We start from the raw sequence: 22,663 nt of genomic DNA, 5'->3' as shown, positions 1-22,663 counted from the left end.
GCACGGAATGTACGAATTCAGATCTTCCAGGACAGCAGATCGTCTATCAAGACTACCAGCGATGGCGTCAGAGCTATCAGAGCCACGAGATGTCACCTTTCGAAACTACACTACCGACCAAGCTTCCGACTACGCTGCAGGACGACTCGGTTACACTGACGCTCTTATCGACTTCATTCTCAACTATCATAGATCCACCTATGGAAAGTCTGGCTGCGTGTTGGATGTCGGTTGTGGGCCGGGGACAGCGACTCAAAAGCTTGCACCGCATTTTCATCTAGCTTACGGTGTTGATCCGGGAGATAACATGATCAAAACAGCTATTGCTCTCGGTGGAAAAACTCGCACTGGCGACCCAATTGTATACAGATTGAGCACGGCAGAAGATATTGACAAGATCAAGGAGGTTCCTTACTCTTCTGTCGATATGATAACGGCTGCGACTGCTGTATGTCTATATCTCCTAGGCCAAAGGTCTTCACTAACGGTTTATAGGCTCACTGGTTCGATGTGCCGAGATTCTGGGCCGCAGCAGCTAAAGTGTTGAAACCAGGAGGGACTGTCGCCATATGGACTGTCTTTAGACAACCTGGTATGCAGAAATGCTTCTCTCACTTCTGCTGCATACTAATCGAGATCGTCTAGGTTCATTCAACAAGAACACTGAACTTCAATCCATCTTCAACGATTTCCTGGACGCCCTTGCCCCTTACTCAAGGGCAGGCACCCATCTCACCCAAAGTGGTTATGTCGATCTGCCGATGCCCTGGGATGATCCAGAGACTTCTTCATTCTACGATCAACGAGCATCTGCCCGCCATGTGCTCACTGCTGAAGATGGCTTCATCCCTAACGCGGGCAGGAATGAAAGTAGCCAGAGCAACAGTGATGAGTCCGTGGAAAAGCAAGTCCAGAGAATAGAGAGATTAGTAGGAACATTCGGTTCAGTAAGTCGTTGGCAGAAAGAGAATCCCGAACTCGTTGGAACAGAAGAAGATCCCGCTCGTATCTTAATGAGTAAGGTTCGCAAGGTGTTGGAAGAGAGTGGAGAGCCAATTGAGTTGACGGCTTTGGCGGCCAAGATGGCTGTTGCCTTGATTCTGGTAAAGAGGAAGTGAGCTACTGTTCGGCGCGTCACTCATAGGCAAAGCAATAGAAACATGGACTCTTATGTTACTATTGAAATGTTCTAATCTTACACTCTATCATGGCTTGAGTACCAACATCATGGCGCCCCAGCATCAGTTATTGATCTCCCTGATAGGTCCTATGTACCCGTGCCTCCCCTTCCACAGCCAGTAAACACCCAGCAGCAAGGTCGAGCCACCCCAAACTAGACAGGCATAGTTCATATTCTTAGCAGTGACAGGTAAGGAGTAGGGCAAACAGTAAATGACAAAAGCGATCACCATATACGCGCTCGCGATCGCGTTGACAACAAGGCCCAGCTTTCGACCCATTCGTATCGGCCCATAAACAACATTTCTCCGCCCTGTGAGAAGGTGAGGCAAGACCGCTGCTGTATATGCTGACGAAGACATGAGGACATAGGATCCGATGATAGCATTGAATGCTGTCTTGCTTGCCACGTAGATGCATCCCATCAAGGTGACGAGCACCGCAGAGGCCATGGTGGCATTGATGGGCGCGTCGAACTTGAGGTTGAAGTTGGAAAATACCGACGGCCATGGCGTTGCTCCGTCGCGGCTCAATGTCCACAAGGTTCGTCCACATGTGATGTAAAGACCGATGATGGTTAGGCCAATGCATGTCTGCATGAGTATGAGGAGACAAATCGTGCCGTCGGCTGATCCCGTAGCTTGAAGGTAAATATCTGCAAGCGGAAATTGGCTCGCAAAGATCTTGTCGTAGCTGTGGATGGAATACATGAGAGCGATCAGATAAGAGAAGCCGGTGATGAATCCCGTGATAACCTGAAGGCCCATCGCAAGAGGCACGTTTCTCTGCGGACGGGGTATTTCCTCAGATAGATGACTCACAGCTGCAGGACAACCAACACTGTAAGCGCCGTTCAACATGCCGCAGAGGAATACGATGATGTTAGGGTATCCAAGGTCTGCTTGCCACTCCAGCCACACAAAGGATGAAGTTGCATGGCCACTTCCACCGCTTCGAAGAGGTACAGCTACCAGAACCACGAATGTGATAAGCAGGCCGATCAGGAGCCAGTAGATGCCGAACTGGTTGAGAAGAGGCATTGCACGACCAGCGAAGCAGACCGAAAAGCAGGCCAGCCATGTGGAGATAACAAAGACCACAAAGACGTGTACTTCTTTGACGATGTAGTCGGGATGTTTCAATGCGTAGATCTGGATGATGCTGTTGCTCCAAATAGCAGCCATACTTGCACCAGCGCAAATCCAGCCAAGATAATTCCACCAGCCAGCGAAGAAGCCAACGACCCGGCCGTATCGTTTGCCTGGGGTGACAGAAGCCCAGTAGTATACGCCTGCGCTGGAGGGCATGGCACTGGCGAGCTCGGCGAGGGATGCGGCGACGAAGAAGTAGAAGAATGATACAACGATGAACTCGTATAGGACACCTGTAGCTGGATCAGTTGCTGTATTTAGGATACGGACGTAGCACCGAACGTACCTGGAGATCCACCATTGAAGATAGCAACTTGAATTGAACCGCCGGACGCAGGCCAGACAACCCCAATGATGATGCCTAGACCTGTGAGAGACAAGAGTCCGAAGCTCACTGGTACCTCTTGGGTGTGCTCTGCGACGACAGAGCAGCCATCGTGATTGTCCGATGTAGCCGTGCTGTCAGGGTGTTTCTCTCCAGAGGATTTGTTCTCATCCATTGTGGTCGATGATTGAAAAATTATGGATTCAATTGAGAACGATAACTTGGAAAGCACTTATATACAGGGAGTCCACTTCCAGACATCTTATGTGAACTCGAAGGCTATTCGAGACATGGCCTTATCTATCGCGCTATTACGACGATAAGCAGCCTCAAGATTGCAGACACATATCGCGGTCCAGGTCTCGAATGTCTAAGTTACCATGTCTCTAAAACTAAGTCTAGCCAGGAATTACTAGTATAGGATTGGCCTTATCTATTGCAGACATGTCGAACCATGCTTCCCCGGCGAAATGATCCCAAATGCTAGGTCGACGCGGGGAAGTTCGCGGATGCTCGGTGGTTGATACAACGACCCCAAGGGTATATTCTAGCCGCCCCGTCTTTCCTCATCGGGCTACTAACGTCGCAACCTAATCGGGTTGCAGCGGAAAAGGGCAGTGAATGTAGAGAACATCTGACGTAACGGAGCAGGTATATCCCTTCTCCCCTCATTGGTATTTCTGCAGGTTGAGCACTCTCTTGGAAGTGACTTGGCCAGTAAACGGAACACCAAATTGAATTCTCGCTGGTCAGTTCTACTACACTCGGAAAATGTCTTTCCAGGACTCATCATCAACGTTTCTTGGTCTTGAGAACTGCCATGTGTTCGTCACAGGCGCAGCCGGAGGGGTCGGCGGAGCTGCTGTTAAAGAATTTCTTGGTAAGCGGTCGATTAACCAGGACGATATGCACTCATTCTGGCTAATATTTGCGACCAGTCAACGGATGCCGAGTCACGTCTTTCGACAGGAACCCATTGAATGTCGAGGACCTATCAATCTCTGAGGATCAGAAGCCGAGACTGCACCATATCTCGGGCGATTTAAGAACCGAATCATCCATTGCGCAGGCATTCAAAGAAGCTAGCAACAAGTTCGGCCCAGTCCAAATCCTCATCGCCAACGCTGGCATCACAGACGAGAGCAGTCATCCATCAATCTGGGATATCGACACCGAAAAATGGGACGCAGTGTACTCCGTCAATGTGCGAGGAACTTTTCTCACCATCAAACACTTCCTCCGCTCAGTCAAGCAAGCGCAAGAAGAATCTGGCAAGGAGCTGGACAACGTCGCCATTGTAGTCACCGGCTCTGAAACAGGTGTCTTTGGCCAGGCTGGCCACGCTGAATATGCTTCAGGCAAAGCAGGTCTCCAATATGGTCTTGTCAAAACCGTCAAGAACGAGATCGTGAAGCTCAATTCCAAGGCTCGTATCAATGCTGTTGCGCCTGGGTGGATCAACACTCCGTTGATTGGAGACCGACTAGATGATCCGAAAGAGAGATGGGCTGAGGCCGAAGCGACTGTCGCTCTCCGCAAGATTGCTGAGCCCAGTGATGCAGCTCGTTGCATGGCGTTCTTGGCTTCTCATAGAGCTGCGGGCCATATCACGGGCCAGTGCATATCTGTCGATGGAGGCCAGGAAGGTCGCTTGCTATGGAGAGAGGCACAAGATGATCTTCAGACCAACACCGCAGGCCATTCCTTGACACATAGAGTGGCTTCACCGACTGCCCCCAGTCCTCCTCAGAAACGTCGAAGATTGAGGATCTGTCTCTCTGTCGACTTTGATGCGGTCTCGGGGCTGATCGGAACTGGCCATGTTCCAGAGAACAAACTCGCCGACTACTCAGCTGCCCACTTTGGCGGCAACGTCGGTGTTGATAGACTATTGAGAGTGTTCAGCAAACATGGCATTTCCCAGCAGGTTTCGTGGTTCATCCCAGGCCACTCGATGGAAAGCTACCCTCGACAGACACAAGCCATTGTTGCGAGCGGCGCTGAGATTGGCCTCCATGGGTACAGCCACGAGGGTGCATATTCCTTATCTGAGCAGCAGGAGCGAGACATACTTGTGAAGTGCATCGAACTAGCCACTTCTCTCTGCCAGGGCAAGAAGCCTTTGGGTTACCGAGCTCCTTTGTACGAGATCAGGGAGTCGACAGTTCGCCTACTGGAGGAACATGGGTTTCTCTACGACGCCAGTCTCAATTCTCACGACAGCCTGCCTTACTATCTTCCCAAGACCTTTGCCGAGGGTAATCCAGCAATTCCAGACTACAATCAACTTGCGAGCACGTGGATGAAGCCAATAACCTTGACTGAGCAACCCGAGGCCGGATCACAGGAGGCGGAAACGTCTGTTGTTGAGATTCCAGGTAGTTGGTACACTGAAGACGCTACACCTCTATGCTTCTACCCACATACAGCAACAACCCAAGGTTATGTGAGTACAGATGTCATTGAGAAGATGTGGCTAGACCGTTTTGAATGGCTATGGGAGAATGAGAGCTTTGTGGATGAAGGTCCTGGCGAGGGTTACGGATCGGTCTTCCCGCTTATTCTGCATCCTGAGTGCGCTGGTCGGTCTCATGTTATTGGCATGATTGACAAGTTTATCGCCAAGCTCAAGGAAAAGGCTGGTAGTGCTGCTGAAGGGGAGATTATGTTTGAGTGCATGACAGATATAGCGAAGGCTTGGAAGGCAAGGACGCCTAGCTCATAGATCCAGTAAAGTACTCTTAACAATAGAGATGCAATGTCATTTCTTTATGTTCCCATACTCGTTTCTCTTGTCCCACTTGGCTAGCTATCAATCTGTATTGTACGTAGAGACGCTGATAAGTCATTTGAAGTACTTTGTTGGGTCTAAACAATGAACTACAATGATATCTCATGCCTCAAAGTTGTCGCTAACTGTTTCTGCGTAAATTCCTTAATGTAATTATACAGGTGATCAGCATTACCATAAAGCATCGCCGTCCCTGTTCCACAAAAGCTTCCCACTCTTTCCGCCATTCAATCTCACATTCTGTCCAGTAACTGAAGGAGACCACTTCTCACTCGCCAGTACCAGACACATCTTGGCAATGCCCTCTACATCGACCGCCTTCTTCTGAGCAACCGTCGCCTCAGACTCGATCCACCTTAGTGCACCAGAGCTGTCCTCTGCGCACTCTGCACTGAATCTCTTGGTGTTTACTGCTCCAGGGGAGATAGAGTTGACTCTTGCTGATGGATGAATGCGAGCAGCGTCTGGGGCTAGAGATAGGACGAGGCCGAACTGAACTGCAGCTTTGCTTGCTGCGTAGTCTGGGTTGCCGACGACTCCAAAATCTCCAGCCTCTGAACCGATTATTATCAATGAGATATTCTTTTCTTTGCTCTTGGGAGGTATTTCTGTCGACGAATGTGACCCGTTTATGCCATTCGGTTTCGCACCCCTCTTGTTAGCCATCATCTCCACGTGTTGAAGCCATAGCTTTGCCGTTATAAAAGTTCCTGTTGTATTCTATTCAATAATTAGAGGCCGCCTTCCAACCTGCCGAATAAGCATCTCAACTTACTATATCGAGAATTCTGCGAAATTGACTTGTCGGCATCTTTGTAATAGACGAATGGTGCTCGATGAAGCTAAGATCAACAGCAGCTGCGCAGACACAAATCGTAGGAGTCGCATTAAACCGTTCTTCCACGCTCTTCCATGCGCCGATCATGCCATCCTCATCGGTGGTGTCGACCGCAACCCAGAAGAGGTTCTCGTGTTGCTTGACAAACTTGGACTTGTCGATTTCGAAGCCACCGACGAAACAGCCAGCGCTTAGAAAGGCTTGGACAATGACCTGGCCTATCTGTCCGCCTGCTCCAGTGACAACGACCACATCGCCATGAAGATCTAGTCCGAGATCCATTATTGGTGTTCTGTGCTGAGACTTGGTGGCGGAGACGAGGGGACATGTGAGGTCAGCCAATGTGATAGCCGTTTGATTGACTGATGCGATTTCTTTGCCACTGACACGATCGTTTGCGCTGGTTCAAGGTATGTTCGCCACGCCAAGTAGAAAAAGCACCTGGTCGATCATGCGCGTCTCCTCGCTTGGGTTTGTTATCTCTTCAGCTCATAGCGTGAATCCGGATCGATTAGCTTGGCTCTTCGCCGCTCACTTCTGGCCCGCAGACTAGCTTCGTTTTGCCCAATGGAGCAAGACTTGCAACAGGCTTTACAGGGATCGCGAAGAAGTGGAGTTTAGACCGCTTACGCTACTGTAAATGCGGGACCGCCTGGAATAGCTCAAAAGGGTAATTCTGTTGGCGATCACGCCCTACTAGGTACTTCGTACCGGTAATTTGTTGACTTACCAGGTGGCAGCATTCTGGGGCGGAGACTACCCGTAGCACCGACGGAGCTCGAAGGGGAGAAGTGTTCAGTTGAACATGATAAATGAATGTGATTTTGGCCTAAGGCTATTATCATTTAGGGCAGCTGCTTGCCCAGGCCTTGAGAAGATAATGCCTACCCTGCAATACCCTCTCTAACAGCCATTTGTTCATGATTTTATCTGCCAATTATTTCAGGAACTTGGAAGATCGAGAAAGTTCAATTACTTGCATCAAGATTTATAGTATTTATTTGAATATTTATTTTACTTAATTTCTTCACACTGAACGGAACGTACAATAAGTTGTAATGTTCTTTCTAACAATGAGTTTCAATGTACTTCGCTTTGACTCATATGTCAAATTGTACATGTGCTGACAATGACGAGCAGTTAAGCTTAGAGAATCATAGCTCATCCTTACTAGCCTTGTCCGACCTTCCTAGATCTTGTAGCCCTCTCTTAACCATCGATGTCAAAATCTCATAAACGACCTGTGCAGCCGCAAAAGTCGTCTCTTCGCCAGCTCCTTGATAAATGGGCGAAACCTCCACGACATCAGCGCCGACCAAGTTCAGACCCTCGATGCCTCGAAGAATGTTGATGAACTCTCTGGTAGACCAACCACCTGGCTCAGGCGTGCCAGTTCCGGGCGCAAAGGCTGGGTCAAGGACGTCAATGTCAACTGAGAGGTAGACCAGATTCTCGGTGCCAAGAATCTTCATTATGCCATCGATTATGCCTTGGGTACCAATTTTGTCGATATCGTCAGCTGAGAACCGGATCCAGTTCTGCGCAGTGTCATCTTCGTTATCTTGGATGCCAGTGAGTCGTGTTCGCAAGCCTGCGTGAACTGAAGGATGGGATGATGAGTTGGAGAGAAGCCCTTCCTGGTTGGCTAGCCAGAACATGGATCCGTGGTTGAAAGGCGTTGTTCCCCAGTAAGAGGGATATGCGTGAGGGTTCCAAGTGTCCAGATGGGCTGTATGCGTCAGCAAGAAACGTGCATGTGTAGGCGTGCTCACATACCATCGAAATGAAGTACTTGGATCTCACGATCTCCATAGACCTTCTTCAAAGCCCTAAGGGCAGGCAAAGTCAAGCTATGATCGCCACCGAGCGTGAAGAGCTTGGGCTTTGACGAAATAGACGATACAGTTCTGCGCATTCCCAATTGCTCTAGCGCCTGCGTCATCTGTTTCTGCGCAATATCATTGTCAATAGGTGTTATAGGGATATCTCCGCAGTCCACGATCTTAGCCCAGTTTTGATATGGATTAATGTCTGCTCGGGGATTGTAGCCGCGGAGTGAGTGCTGACGCCCTGAGGCATGACGAATGCTGCGTGGACCGAATCGTGCGCCAGGTCGATACGTCACAGCGGTGTCGAACGGAGCGCCAATAATAGCAATGTCGTAAGGTTCGGTTGGCTCTGTCAGACATTTGACGTGATTCAGGTGGGCGAAAGTGCCAATGCCGCCGAATGCCCACTATATCTAATTGTAAGCCACGATGTTTTGAGCGATTATAAGATGGAAGCCCTCACGTCGAAACCCCATTTTGCCTCAAGCTCGGCCAACTCTTCAGCAGTCCATTTCTTATCGTCGTGATGGTGGTTGCACCCAAGGGTCAGCCCTGTGAGGGAGAGAACTGGAAGTAGACGCTCGAATCTCATTATCGTTGACTAATTTCGCTTACTTAGACCTTTGCTATTTTACTTATATCAACAAGAGCCTTATTTATGGTCATGGGCGAGCTTTTTCTCCGCCAAACGTTGAAATAACCGGCCGGCTCGATAAGCATGTGAGTTGTGACTGGGCGGCTCGTATAGCGGAGCATCAGCGTAACGACTTACTAAAAGAGGATATTCCAGGCTAGTCACGCTCTGTCCTAGGCTAGCTAGGCGAGGTACCTCCACTGCAGAGACGGTCTGTGGCATGACAATCGCATTACTCCCTTGTGTGACATTCTGCGCCGATTACAGTTAGATTAAGCGGCCAAGACATCTCTGAATTGAGGCATTTCGCATTTCCCAGATGATGGCTGATAATTACTGTTCATGTTTTGCACCGGAACTAATACCAATTATGCCATAAAAGTCTCCCAGTTATTCTGCATCATCACATCCATCCAGTACGCAGGTCGTCCTGAACTCCCAGAACGATTATCTGTCTCCGCCCACGTAGCTTCAACAATATCGATACATCGCTGGATTGGGTTCTTCGGTAGAGAATGCAACAGAAGCTGTAGTCGACCCCTCAAGAATCCCCGCGCCCGGTGCACATCAGCCGCCACTAGAGCCAACGAGTTCCCCAAACCCGCCATGCTCTGCGGAGAAGCCGATACTTGAACAACTGGAATTGTAAGTGCACTGCATACAGCGACGATCAAGAATGGATGAAAGTCCTTGGTCCCAGATTCAGCAGGTATTGAACGGAGGATTTCGACGGCCTTGAGCGTGAACTGTCTCAGTCTCTCCTCCGCTTCATGCGCGGATATTTCGGCGACTTCTCCCCCAGCATGTGAGTTCTGGAGGTTCATCCGCGATACAAGAGTGTCGGGAAAGACGTGATATAGCTGAATAAGACCAACGAAACGGTATACTTCTGCGAGAGCTGTGAGATGCCAGGTCGGTGTCTGTGAGTCTCCCGTTTGCACTATCGCCGACTCCAACGGAACTTGCAGGTTGGTGAGAAATACCTCTAGTTCCGCGGCTTCGTCAACCTCGCGATGTGCCTCTAGAATACTCTCCCGGGTGAGGAATTGCTTGGACATGGCGCGACGACGATTTCTTCTGACCAAACGACCGACCCTTGCGAGAGTAGAATGGATATCGTGCGCGACTCCAGTTACGGGATGGGGGATCTGGACAACGGGGAATATTGATCCAGGTTCTGGGTCTTGGTCTGCCGTCCTGACCAAGTTAGAAACCATTCAGTCGTGACTGTCCAGTGAACTTACAACAGCGGGAAATGCGGCGTGTCGAAAATTTCGTTTTCGTCGTTATCGACAACAAAGGCTAGAAACATTTCCCAGCACGCCAAAGTGTTCTCGAAAAAGGCTTGACTATGCCCCGTTGGCGACATGCGACCCGAAGTCTTCAAACTCTGTACATATTTCTTGAGGCGGCGAAAATACTCGGATCCGGTGTCATTGACGTCGAACCAACTAGCTGTTCCACCGATCATGAATAACGCAATCAGCGCCTGCTCATGGATTACAGAGTCATCGAGGTCGTTCAGAAGATGGATAGCCTTTTGTCGGAAATACAGCCCGGTACGTAGCAACTGGGGATAGACGTTGGAGAGGAATGACGCAGCCATGCTCTGTAGTGTACAGTAGATGAGCTCAGAGGATGCCCATGCGCGAGAGACCGTTGATCGGAACGGATTCATCTCGCTGTCGTATAGGGCTAGTATAGCGGCTGTGTCTTTAAAGTAGTACTCGACAAGAATGGTACTGTAATCGTTGAATGGTCGATCGACAACTGTTGAAGTGTAAGGCTGAGGCGTCTCTACGACCTGAACTGGTTGAGATGAGACGGTTTGCTGTTGGTTCGTATCCATCGGTAAAGATGCTATGGGTGATGCTATAACATCCTGCTCTTGTTGCAATTTCTCTCCTGGGCTTAAACCCGCCGTCTCGGCTGCAGTGCCGAAATCGTCTGCCATTTGCAGAAGTTCTGGCGTCTGGGTTGATGTAGTGCTAGCGTTCGGTATGAGGCCAAATGACATGAGCTCAGGCAGCATGCCTGCAAATGCTTCATCAATCCAGGCATTATCATCGTGGCTAGGAGAAAGTGCATAATTTCCGTCCACAGCCGGAGTGTCAAATACCGATGGTAATGAAGAGAAATTTGAGTCGGGGAGAGTGGCTTCCGGCTGTTCTGGAGTGGCTGGGTGTCTAGTCGTTGATGACTGCTTCGTATGTGTCGTTCGTCTTTGGATTCTGTTACTAAGTCGTGCTTGGTGCTTTTGCGACCATCTCAGACGAATGATGGGCCCAGAACAGTTCATATCGAGGCGAGTACATCTGCCGCAAGATGGCCAAATCTCGTCGCACTTCAGCTGTCATGATGAATCTGTCAGCGCATCATCGTCAATAGCATCGTTAATTTTTACCCGTTGGGACTTGCATGCGGCGCACCCACTGCGTGATCTAGCCCCGCTGGACATTTTGAGCGCACTAGATACGTAATTAGGGTTGTCAAGTTTTTGTCAATTGGGTTGATACAGCTGGATCATCGCCAAAGAATGATCATCATATGAGAGTGTGTAGGAGCATGGTCAGAGCTGGCTTTGTGGGGAAGCACAAGCTAAATACGTCCGGATTCGGAGTGACATTGGGCCCTGACTCAAGCCATTTAGCGTGCTCAGTCTTACGCTACAGTATCCCAGTCGCCCTGACCCACGCTATCCGATAACCGCCCGTAGGTAATCAGTAGCCTATCTCGCTATCAGGATGAGATAGCAAGGAGCAGATCTGATTTGGGAGAATGAATATTTTACTAAATTTCTTGATCAAAATATTGCAGACATGCTAACCCAAAGTCACTCTTACATTTTCTGGATTATTTCCCTCCCAAGCTTCCGCCAACACGCGTCCACATCCAGCCCTATATGCCACTTTATTATCCCCGCGCTGAACCCATAAAACGTTGTAGAACTGGTACTCCTGATCATCCTTATACTCCAGCAGTTCTAGATCCTTCTTGTAGTCCCCCTTAGCACAAACTACATAGGTTTCGTCTGAGTCTTGCTGATCGTCACTAACAATCCATCGCCCAGCAGAATCATACGCAGCGTGGAAATGCATCCCATTCGCATCCCTGTGCTTGAATGGCCACAACCCTGTCCCATTGGTCCCATACGTACTTTTCCGCAAAACTTTCTCCTCAAAGCAGGTCCGCATATATCTTCCATCTGCACTGCCCTTTGAGATTGCAATAAGTTCGATGAGCTCTTTCGGGTTACACTTCGCATTGCCTGTAATCCGTAGTAGGCCTGAAAGTTTCCTCTTTGAGTTTCGCAGAACCACTACATCGGGCATTTCGTGCAGGTATGTCTGGGTCAGGGTCGGGTTTTTGGCTGCTGTCAAGAATGCCGAATACTCACGGATGCTAAATCGCACTTTGCAAATCTCTAAAGTGGCTGCGGGAAGAAAGAAGGCTCGTGACACCTGAGCCGAAATCAGGTTACATGACAGTGCAGGTCGCTCGGGACTTTTTGCTGGTAGTTCCCAGGCGACAGGGTCTTGCAGTCTCCAGGTTTCGGTGGTTTCTCTGTCGCGCCTATTTTGGTCGTTATTCATCGCTGGTTCCAAGCTCTGCGGGTCAACGAAACATTGCCATCCGCACCATGCCCAGGAGGGGAGCGAAGGTCTTCGGACTGAGTGTCCGGTCCCATAGCAGCCGCCCTTTAGCGGTTGCCAGAGAAGGGCATAGTCCAGGTAAAGCCTCGGGAGCCCGAATACGAAGCCCCCTGGGAATGCGGGAGCTAAATGGCTCAAGATTCCTTGGCATGCTGAGAGACCATCCTTCTCATATGATAACTCTCGTCCGTTGTAGGGGCAGATCAAGTCCACATACATCCCAAGGTCGGGCCAAGTCGGTGCTAGAAACTGCCTCATTGGTGCCAAGTCCAATAACATCATAGCCTGCGTATGATCGCCCTCTTCCGGCCGAAGAACATCTGAGTCCCAGGTTGCACACTCGCATTGCCAGAATATTCGAGTGTTCAGGAAGAAGACAACCCGCTTACTTAGGATGTATTCCTGGTATGTCCAGGCTCTTTTCGCCCATTCAGATAACGAAACTTCCCAGTAGTAAAACTTGATGCGGTCTTCCCTTTTCATGCTGTCAGTGCGAGCTCCCATGTGAAAATGTGCCGTGCTCCTCTCAAATCTAGGACAGAAGATTGTCTGCTCAGGTGAAGAAAGCATTCCATAGTCGGCTGCGGCAATTATTGTCAGGTAGGCACCAGAGTAGACACGGTCCATTGATGCTACCTCCGATGCTTTTTCAGGATCATCCTGAATAATGCAGAGCCTGTCCACCCATAGATATCTTTTCCCAATTGCTCCCGTTAACTCCATAGCATCCAAGATGACTTTTGGAATCTTTGAATTTTGTTGATCCAGTGCGTTGGCCAAAGTCAGCAAGTCAATGTTGTTACGGAGCAGCTGCAACTCGGCCCCGCTGACCATCTCACTTGTCTTGTTGCGCCAAGTGTAGCTGAGAGCGACATACTCGGCTGAACTGCTTCCTCGTACTAAGCAACGATCTTTGATATCAACCAACCAAGAGGTTGTCGATTGTTTGCTTTGGGCTGAACACGGCTTGGAGCAGGTACCAGTGTGGTGCGTGTCGCAGGTTGAGAGCCACTCTTTAATTGACTGGATGACAGTTGGACCATTATTAGAGGCAATATTGTCGTCCATCGTCGTATGCCACGGCTTTCAATTATGAGAGATTAATATCTGTCAGCTGAAGGGTGGTGATACTCGGGTAGTCGGACGGCTTACATGTTTGCAAATACATATAGCTTCTCCATTGTTAGGCATTAATGCGCTAAGAATTTTATCTGCAACATCACCTCAGAATCATGGCTGTGAAAGAGGCTGGACAGAGGCGCAGGCCAGCAGCTTTCACTTTTGCAGCTGGCTTATCCCAGTGCTCATTACATACAGGGATACCTGTGCGAGCCTATCAGCTACACCATCCTGTTACAAATACTTGGAGGGGCCTCAAAAATCAGGCTGTGCAACTGAGACATGCAGGTTTCCAAGACCCCTCTCCCCCGTCTTTCCGTCTGACATCCCTTGCTTCGTTCTGATCATCTTCCTCTGAACTCTACAAACCCATACAGCCTAAAATCTCTAGCAAGGTGTGCACAAGACCGCTGCCTGCTCATACCATTACAGAGCGCACAGGCGCAATAGGCCTACACGTTCTCAGTGCTCAGCCCACCCCGAAATCATGGCTCATCAGCCTCAGAAACGACGCTTGACCCTGAGGAGTGATGTAGGCCATGGAAAACACAAGTCGCAGAGAAGATCTTCCGTTTCCTATGAACGATATACAATCGCCTGGATCTGTGCACTGCCAAAGGAAATGACCGCAGCTCGAGCTGTGTTGGACGATGTCCATGAACCCTTACCCAGGCAGAAGAATGACACCAATTCGTATATACTTGGCAACATAGGCAGCCATAATATTGCTATCGCGTGTTTGCCAACCAATGAGTATGGAACGGATAATGCGGTAAACGTGTTGACCAATCTTACCCGCACCTTCACATCCATTTATCTTAGCCTCATGGTTGGGATTGGCGGCGGGGTCCCCAGTGAGGACTTAGACATTCGTTTAGGCGATATAGTTGTTGGTACTCGCGTGGTGCAGCACGATCTCGGGAAGATCATGGGAAGTGGGCAAATCCAACATACTGCAGTCCCGAGGACTTTGGCTCAACTCATTGGCAAAGCCTTGTCGTGCTTACAATCTGAGCATCAACCGCATAGCAGCCGAATTCTCCTCATATTGAAAGAAAAGTTCAGAGCGTATCCAGCCTACGCCCGTCCAACTACAGCAGATCGTCTTTTCGCCTCAGTATATGAACACATATCTCAAGCATCAAGCTGCGATGATTGCAGCCCTTCCGCACTGGTACGGAGAAGTGAGCGGAGCACAGATAATCCATATATCTATTATGGTACCATCGCCTCAGGCAACCAAGTTATGAAAAACTCGACTGTCCGCGACAGGGTCGCCCAAGAACTCAATATCATTTGTTTTGAGATGGAAGCGGCTGGACTTAACGATATATGTCCCTGTCTATCAGTACGGGGAATCTGTGATTATTCCGACTCTCATAAGAGCAAGGAATGGCAAGAATATGCTGCCGCCACCGCTGCCGCATTTGCAAGAGAATTCCTGGAAAAGCTGCCTCCTACAGAAGAAATCTTTGCAAGCACACCGGAGAGTGTCCAAGAACAGGACGATTGGCTTCGGAACGAAAAGTACAGCAAGCTTTTGCGCGATCTGCGCGAAACTGACCCTCGTGATGACAAGAGCCGTATCGAAGAAAGAAAAGGTGGGCTGCTTGAGGGTGCGTACCGCTGGATTCTTCAAAACGAGAAATTCCAAGAATGGTATGACGCTTCACAGAGTCAGCTCCTCTGGATCAAAGGTGACCCTGGCAAGGGTAAAACAATGTTACTATGTGGACTCATCAATGAGCTTCAGAAAGAACACCGCGGATTCTTATCTTACTTCTTTTGCCAAGCCACCGAAGCACGGCTAAGTAACGCGACAGCTGTTCTCCGTGGTCTGGTCTACCTTCTTCTTATTCAACGCCCTTCGCTCATTTCTCACATCGAGGAGAAGTATGATCATGGGGGCAAGCAGCTTTTTGAGGATGGCAATGCATGGCAAGCTCTATCCAAGATCTTCACGACAATGCTTGAGGATCCAGTACTAGATGGCGTGCTCCTGATTGTTGATGCTCTTGATGAGTGTACAACGGACCAAGAGAAGCTTCTTGACTTGATAATCAAGTCTAAGAATGTCAAGTGGATCTTGACTAGTCGCAACTGGTTGGAAATCGAACAGGTGCTAGATCGTTCTACGCAGAAAGTCAGGCTACATCTTGAGCTGAATCAAGACTCAATTTCTAAGGCCGTTGAAGCATTCATAGAATGGAAAGTTGAGAAGTTGGCTACAGAAAAGAAGTACGACGCAAAGCTCAAAAGGGACGTGATGAACTACTTAGTTGACAATGCTGATGGCACGTTCCTTTGGGCCGCTTTGGTTTGTCAAGAACTTTCAGATGGCAAGGTACTCCGCAAATGTCACACCCGCAAGAGGCTGGAGGCATTCCCAAAGGGTCTTGACTCACTGTACAGAAGAATGATGGAATACATCTCTTCTTTAGATGATGAAGAGATATGTAGAGAGATACTAGCTCTTGTGTCTGTCGTCTATCGACCAGTGACCTTGACTGAGTTAGAAACTCTTCTAGGGTCACAGTACGATGGTGGAGATGGTGACCTACGAGAGGTCATCGGTTGTTGTGGTTCTTTCCTGACATTGAAGGGAGATGCGATCTATTTCCTGCATCAGTCGGCGAAAGACTTCTTGGTCAACAAGGCGTTAGACCAGATTTCCCCTTCAGGCCTTGCCTACCAACATGGACTTGTCTTCGAGAGGTCGTTGCAGGCACTATCGGAGACTCTGAGACGTGATATCTGTCAGCTCGATGATCCAGGGTTCGACATCGATGACATCTCACCGGATGACCTTGAGCCATTGGATGTCATTCGATACTCTTGCGTTTATTGGGTAGACCATCTCCACGACTCGGAACCCACCATACTCGAAGATTCTCTGAGAATCGACGGTGATATTCATTTGTTCGTCGAGACAATGTATTTATACTGGCTGGAATCTCTCGGTCTGTTGGGTAGCATAGTAGAAGGAGTCAAGGCAATGTACAAGCTCGAGGCTCTGGCTGCTGTGAGTTATTCAGACCATATCTTGGAAGCAATCTAACAATTACACCCAGAGATTCAGTGTGCCAGACTCAGTCACAAAGCTGCTTCAGGATGCTCGCCGTTTTATCCTCGCCCATAAGCGATCGATCGAGATCGCCCCATTGCAAGCTTATGCCTCAGCACTAGTCTTTAGTCCAGAGCGTAGCCTCATTCGAGAGCGATTCAAGCATGAAGAGCCAGACTGGATAGTTCTGAAGCCAAAGATGGACGAGAACTGGGATAATTGCCTACAAAGCCTTGAGGGTCATATCCACTGGGTAACATCAGTGGCTGTCTCACCAGATAGCCAGCTTATTGCATCGGCCGGAATCGACAAGACAGTTAAAATATGGGATATAACAACAGGCGTATGTCGACATACTCTTGAAGGCCATGAGGGCCGTGTCAATTCTGTCACCTTCCTGCCAGATGGAAGAATTCTCGCATCGAGTTTATACACTATTAGGATATGGGACACGAAAACTGAATTATGTCTACAGACGTTAGAGGGTCACGACGGATTTGTGAACTCCGTGGCTTCTTCTCCAGACGGTCGGTATCTGGCTTCGGGATCTGATGATCAGACAATTAAGATCTGGAGTTCAAAAACTGGAAAATGTCTAAAGATTCTTAAGGGCCACTCTGGCTGGGTTACCTCAGTAGCCTTCTCGCCAAATAACCAGCGCCTTGTATCAGGATCGTTTGATAAGACAGTTAAGATCTGGGATATGAAATCATTCTCATGTCTACAGACACTACAGGCTCACAATGGTGGAGTAATATCAGCAACCTTCTCGCCAGATGGTAAGCGTCTTGCGTCAGTCTCGTCGAATGATGGGATCAAACTCTGGGACGCGGTAAAAGACTGTGGTCTTCCGATTCTAGAAATATGGTCACCTTGTGGGATAACAATAGCTTTCTCAGCGGATGGTGAACATCTCGCTTTAGGTGGGAGCAATTCAGTGGTAAACCTATTCGGTGCAGAAAGCGGCACAGTCATGCAGACTCTGAAGGGCTTCGATGGTCCAGTAAGGTCTGTGGCCTTCACGGCTAATGGGCAGCATCTTCTATCGAGCTCAGAGGATGGTTTAGTCAAGATCTGGGCTGTATTAATCGACTCATCTACGCCATCAGATGGAGAGCATTATGAGAGCGTGCAATCTATCGCCATTTCGCCAGATGGCTTGCGAGTCGTATCAGCATCAGCTGATGAGACTGTCAAGATCTGGGAGGCCGAAACAGGAGCATGCCTACAGAAACTTGAAGGCCATTGCGGGGTAATAAACTTTGTGACCTTTTCTGCGGATAACAAACGCTTAGCGTCATGTTCAGATGATTGCACAATTAAGGTCTGGGATACTGTTGTCGGTACATGCCTCTATACATTTGAAGACGATGGGAGGGTACACTCAGTGGCCTTCTCAGCGGATGATCGATATCTTGTATCAGGCTCAAACAAAAACAGTGGAAGCACAGCCAAGATCTGGGATGTAGCAACGGGTGAATGCTTGGATTCATTTGAGCAAAACCATGGAGTATCCTCGGTAGCCCTCTCAGCCGACAATCTCGCAACCGGCTCAGACGACGCGACGATTAGAATTTGGACGATCGGGGACCACAAATTCAAAATGCTACATGGACATACCGAAACAATATCATCAGTAGCCTTCTCAGCGGATTCCCAATATCTAGCATCAGGCTCGTACGATTACCAAGCCAGGGTCTGGGATTTGGAAAAATGCCTATGTCTACACATCATATACGTCGGTACAGCACTATATCGTCTATCTTTCGATTTACGGATAAACTCCCTACTCTACACGGACATCGGTGTTCTGAACTTGAAAGTACCAAACCCAACGCCTAGGGTTGATGCAGAGTCACTTGGCATAACTGCCTTACCAGATTTTGATGGGTCCGCTCACTGTATTAAGATTGATGGAGAATGGATTGTGAAAAATGGCGAAAAGGTGCTATGGCTCCCTCCTAATTATCGTCCTGCGTCATCGGCTGTTTTTAAATCAACTGTGGCTGCCGGTTATGAGTCAGGCCGCGTAATAATAATGAGGTTTTCTGAGGACAGAGATAGTTGGCAGTTCGACTAGGTAGTTGGCTTTATATATTATTGTGTTGTATAATGTATAACTATAAAGTAAAATGGAGATTACGATAGAACAAAAGATCATCATGAAATCGAGCAAGCTCCAGATCAAAAGTCGCTCGACCTTTTTCATCTAACTGTGCTCCATCGTGCGATATTGACAGAGGCTCTCCAACATCTTGAGATTCTAGGCAGTTGCCAATAGCGCCATCCTCAGGAAGCCAGAGTTTCGGTTTCGGAAGCCATGTCTCTGGAGGCTGATAGCAACTTGGCCCGTACAAGGCCATGAACTCATCCTCAGTATGGTTTGGTGAAATATCATTCTGAAAATCCTCAAAAGCCGATGTGCGGAACCAGCTTCCACACATGCGGTGTTTGACCTTTCTTTGAGTGCTCCAAAAGCTCTTGTTGAATGTTGATGGTGAAAGATCCCTCAGACTCTCTGTTGAAGCCACAACGTTTGAAGATGATCCACATTGGTCAAGGCCTCTAGCCGCACTATCCTCGCCCAGGTAAGACCCCTTAGATGCGCCGTCATGATCGAGCGTGCTGAAGCTATCAATGCGAGGATTCATAGCTTTCCGTAGGGACAGGTGAATAAAAACAGTGAAAATGGCCAGCAACACGAGCAGAGAAAACCGGCCCCACGCGCCAGATCTGAGAAACAGCAGAATGAAATAGGCCTGGTCTAAATATAGCCCAAGTAGTATATGCATTATTGCTCGAGGGTAAAACCGTCCGGTCGTATCGAGAGTTTCAGTATCATATATATGGACCAAGGTATATTTGTAAACGAAGTACACAAATCCGAGGCCCGTTAGGGCGAAGACGAGGATGAGTGGTGCAATGCAAGCATAACTAATGGCTGCGGAAGGTTAGTGATGTCTGAGATCTTTGTGGTTTGAGATACTTGCCGATAACCCCAACAGTTGTCACTACAGGATAAACACTGCCCCAATGAACTACATCGAGTTCACAAAACCTCTTGTAGGTCGTCCGAGGTGTTCCAGGACGTTTCTTTCGACCCACGTTGAGGAACAGCTGCCATAGCTGAATGAGCTCTGTAGCACCAGCCGAGAGGCACCGAACCAAGATATATGACATGTACAAGTTAGAAGCCTTGGGCACATCTGCATGCAAGAAGCTGTAGTCGAGGAACGACCTGGTGGGCATAATGGGCCTAGTCCGGATCATTGGACCAAGGAATATTTGTAGTGCTTGGAAGATGATGTATCGTTTGTGAACAAAGTGTTCCATATCGGTCAGAGTAGGAACTCCTGCAAGCTTGGCACATAGTCTCATGAGAAATGGGACGAACTCAAGCAAGATCCACATGAGGAGTGCTCGTCCCAAGCCAGATATGGCATTGACCGCTAATGGAGGAAGCTCCGAAACACCGGGCACTCTACCTACCATTGGTGCAGATGTTGCGAACTCTACAAGGGCAATGGGCATGATCCAGACGATAATACATCCACCGATCAAGATTGCCACCACAAATTCTCGTAAAAGGCGCTCCCACCATTTGACTCTTAGACTGCTCCAGATAATTTCACCAGGCTTGATGCCCATGATTTGTCGACACATTTGCAGTGGCTGATGCTGGGGAATTGATTGGAATGCAGCCTGAGCATTGGCAAAGGAGTCGAACTCGATGAATGCCGCATTCATGTGCTTTCCCTGGCCAGCTTCGTATTCCTGGCGTAACTTATCAATCTGTTGGTTGAGGACGTGCAGATCCGATCGAGTCGACCTGATTTTACCAGATTCAGGATTGGACGGCTCAAATGCTAGGTTTGAACTTTCGTGGTTCGATATTTGTACTTTGCCAGGCTGAATATCCACGTGTCGTGTTTTTCTGGATGTCCTCTGGAAAAGCCTAACCTTCTCCACGTCAGGCTCGTTAGATCGTCTTTGTCTTATCCAGTTGAAATTGAGGGGACTGGACCATCGATATAGTCTTCCGCGAATCCCATCATTGATTCGGGCAACTTCTTCGTCTTGTAATTGTTGTGCCCTTTTCTCCCTCTTCTTGACCAGTTTCCTCAACCTCCTTGCGGCTCGTGGTATCCAGCATTGAACGAACGAATGGCCAAACAGCTTTTGGAAAACCTTTTCATTCAGACAGTGCTCAGGTATCGAGGTAATAAGGATGGTTCTGGATGTTCTTCGCTCGTAGTAGCCTGATTGTGAGAGGTAGAAATGTCGTAAGTTGATATAATAAAGGTTTTCCCGCCACAGGATGTACAGGACAAAGGCTGGGATTTGGTCAGACCTGTCCGGCTCGGTATGATAAGGAACTTGCCTGTGAATACCCAGGATATGACTACATGGGCATAAAGCTGATCGGGGTTCTTCAGGTTCATTATGGTTAACGAATTGAGAAGTGGCAAGTGTGAACCCGTCGCGTGTATCGGAAGTATGACCGGCCAAGTGAGGACGATGCCAACGAAGCAGATAAGACTCAGAACTCTGAGATATCTCAGAAACAGAAACCCATCTAAAGAGCATTTCGAAATTATGTAGGAATCTGGGGCTCGAAAAGAGGAGATCCAGCCACTTGGTAGCCCGAATATAGATGACCTATAATAGTAAGCATAGCGACCTCGGCGTTTCCATTGACTTGGTCACCTAGATAGTGGGTTTGTGCTCTTGGGGGAGTATATTCTCGGTATGCGTCGACGAAGAATGAAGAATAGAAGTAAGCACAATATCGTGTAGATAATTGTAGGACCAGCAGCTATCAGGAGAGGGCCAACCGGGCCCCTTAGCAATGCGGGTAAGGAAGCTCTATACGTGCCTCCTGAAGCTCCGTCTCTCACTCCGTCTCTGTCTTCTCCGACCCGAGTATCGTTGCCCTCCGAGCGAAGCTATAATATTATCAATACTCAATTCGAAGCTTTGATCGTTCGAGTCAACATACCTCTAACATTCTGTGAACTGTAACAGAAGTGTCATAAACAATGACAACTTAGCTAGTTCTATACAGAATGTGGCGGAAAAAATTGTGATAAAAAGAGAAAAGCTTCCTGGCATTTTCTGTCCTCGTATTCTCAACCCTGCTTACATCTGCCAAGCCAGTGTAACCTTGATCCTGGTGTTCTTGAGTGGTCAGATCACCGCAAGGAGATTTGACCCCCGCATAGCTGAAAGGTGCATCGGCTGTCAGCACAGCCGCCGATCGACAAGCCAGTAACAGCTTGAAAGTGCCTCAACGATGCAATCGAAACAGGGATATGGGATATCATTACATATAACATCATGTGCAATTAAACAGTGTCGCAGATGCCTGGAAGCTGTAATACGGCATTCGCTCCCCGAAGGCAAGATCATCAGTAAGCTTGAATATTATCTGCGTCTGCCCATTTAACGCTATCTAAGGTAAACTTCCGCCAATCGGGCGAAAGATTGTGGTCGACGCTCGATTCTAATGCGTCGTTTTGTAACTTCCGATTAATGGAGCGATTGAAGGAAAGGTGGCTGTAATGTTCCACGGCTATGTCTATACGAATTATGACAGGCGACAACGTGGAGACCGCCCGAGCAGTAGCTAAGTAGATTGGTATCCTTCAGAGTAACGGCATTTCGATGGGGGGTCCAGTCTACCGGTCTATGAATAGACATTCGCACAAAGCCATACTAGCTAGTCTTATTTCGGTGACGTTAGGGTCATCGCCTCTATCTTTTGGGTGTATTATTGCGTTTGCTGCCGGATGTCCAGGTTGACAAGCTTATACCTGAGTTCCTGAAGCGCAGGCAGTTGCAGTGCCAACCGTCCCTCATTGTTGACTATCAATGTTTGAATGGTGCATTCAAGCCAACATGCAAGTGCCCTAAAGAGCAGATTGATAAATTGTACAAGTTAGACTGATGCATCCCGTCCTGCTCAAGGCCTGGGGTCGGCTTGGAAACCATGGCAGTCTACTTGCGATGGTTGAATGCAATTTGCTGGGAAGCACACAGGACATTATTGACAATATACGCGCCTTCAGATACAGCATAAT

At 48.6% G+C, this 22,663-nt stretch overlaps 8 protein-coding genes across 8 annotated transcripts; 3 read left to right on the top strand and 5 right to left on the bottom strand.

Moving 5' to 3' along the window:
• Positions 1-61: 61 nt before the first annotated feature.
• On the top strand, positions 62-1,118 carry FTJAE_8270 (trans-aconitate 3-methyltransferase; the record flags this gene model as incomplete). Its single annotated transcript, XM_037355069.1, has 3 exons — positions 62-448; positions 496-592; positions 646-1,118. The coding sequence occupies 3 exons, from the start codon at positions 62-64 to the stop codon at positions 1,116-1,118; spliced, it is 957 nt and encodes a 318-aa protein (XP_037204663.1).
• Positions 1,119-1,241: 123 nt separating this feature from the next.
• On the bottom strand, positions 1,242-2,830 carry FTJAE_8269 (cholin permease; the record flags this gene model as incomplete). The annotated part of the gene is made up of 2 exons (XM_037355067.1): positions 1,242-2,563; positions 2,617-2,830. The coding sequence occupies 2 exons, from the start codon at positions 2,828-2,830 to the stop codon at positions 1,242-1,244; spliced, it is 1,536 nt and encodes a 511-aa protein (XP_037204662.1).
• Positions 2,831-3,426: 596 nt separating this feature from the next.
• On the top strand, positions 3,427-5,380 carry FTJAE_8268 (glucose 1-dehydrogenase; the record flags this gene model as incomplete). Its single annotated transcript, XM_037355066.1, has 2 exons — positions 3,427-3,535; positions 3,594-5,380. 2 exons carry the CDS (start codon positions 3,427-3,429, stop codon positions 5,378-5,380), a joined length of 1,896 nt encoding a protein of 631 aa, XP_037204661.1.
• Positions 5,381-5,617: 237 nt separating this feature from the next.
• Positions 5,618-6,566, bottom strand: FTJAE_8267 (short-chain dehydrogenase reductase sdr; the record flags this gene model as incomplete). The annotated part of the gene is made up of 2 exons (XM_037355065.1): positions 5,618-6,166; positions 6,222-6,566. 2 exons carry the CDS (start codon positions 6,564-6,566, stop codon positions 5,618-5,620), a joined length of 894 nt encoding a protein of 297 aa, XP_037204660.1.
• Positions 6,567-7,438: 872 nt separating this feature from the next.
• FTJAE_8266 (agmatinase) lies at positions 7,439-8,705 on the bottom strand (the record flags this gene model as incomplete). The annotated part of the gene is made up of 3 exons (XM_037355064.1): positions 7,439-8,013; positions 8,061-8,520; positions 8,577-8,705. 3 exons carry the CDS (start codon positions 8,703-8,705, stop codon positions 7,439-7,441), a joined length of 1,164 nt encoding a protein of 387 aa, XP_037204659.1.
• A 410-nt stretch (positions 8,706-9,115) lies between these two features.
• Positions 9,116-13,468, bottom strand: FTJAE_8265 (uncharacterized protein; the record flags this gene model as incomplete). Its single annotated transcript, XM_037355063.1, has 4 exons — positions 9,116-9,944; positions 9,992-10,819; positions 11,413-11,483; positions 11,591-13,468. 4 exons carry the CDS (start codon positions 13,466-13,468, stop codon positions 9,116-9,118), a joined length of 3,606 nt encoding a protein of 1,201 aa, XP_037204658.1.
• Positions 13,469-14,006: 538 nt separating this feature from the next.
• FTJAE_8264 (vegetatible incompatibility het-e-1) lies at positions 14,007-18,663 on the top strand (the record flags this gene model as incomplete). The annotated part of the gene is made up of 4 exons (XM_037355062.1): positions 14,007-16,541; positions 16,591-16,926; positions 17,059-17,362; positions 17,543-18,663. 4 exons carry the CDS (start codon positions 14,007-14,009, stop codon positions 18,661-18,663), a joined length of 4,296 nt encoding a protein of 1,431 aa, XP_037204657.1.
• A 40-nt stretch (positions 18,664-18,703) lies between these two features.
• FTJAE_8263 (DUF221 domain protein) lies at positions 18,704-21,025 on the bottom strand (the record flags this gene model as incomplete). The annotated part of the gene is made up of 3 exons (XM_037355061.1): positions 18,704-19,342; positions 19,596-20,842; positions 20,908-21,025. The coding sequence occupies 3 exons, from the start codon at positions 21,023-21,025 to the stop codon at positions 18,704-18,706; spliced, it is 2,004 nt and encodes a 667-aa protein (XP_037204656.1).
• Between the last annotated feature and the right edge of the window lie 1,638 nt (positions 21,026-22,663).

This window comes from Fusarium tjaetaba (assembly GCF_013396195.1).
Source record: "Fusarium tjaetaba strain NRRL 66243 chromosome Unknown NRRL66243_c0000177, whole genome shotgun sequence".
Lineage (NCBI taxonomy): Eukaryota > Fungi > Ascomycota > Sordariomycetes > Hypocreales > Nectriaceae > Fusarium > Fusarium tjaetaba.
This window is presented reverse-complemented; position numbering and strand designations above follow the sequence as displayed.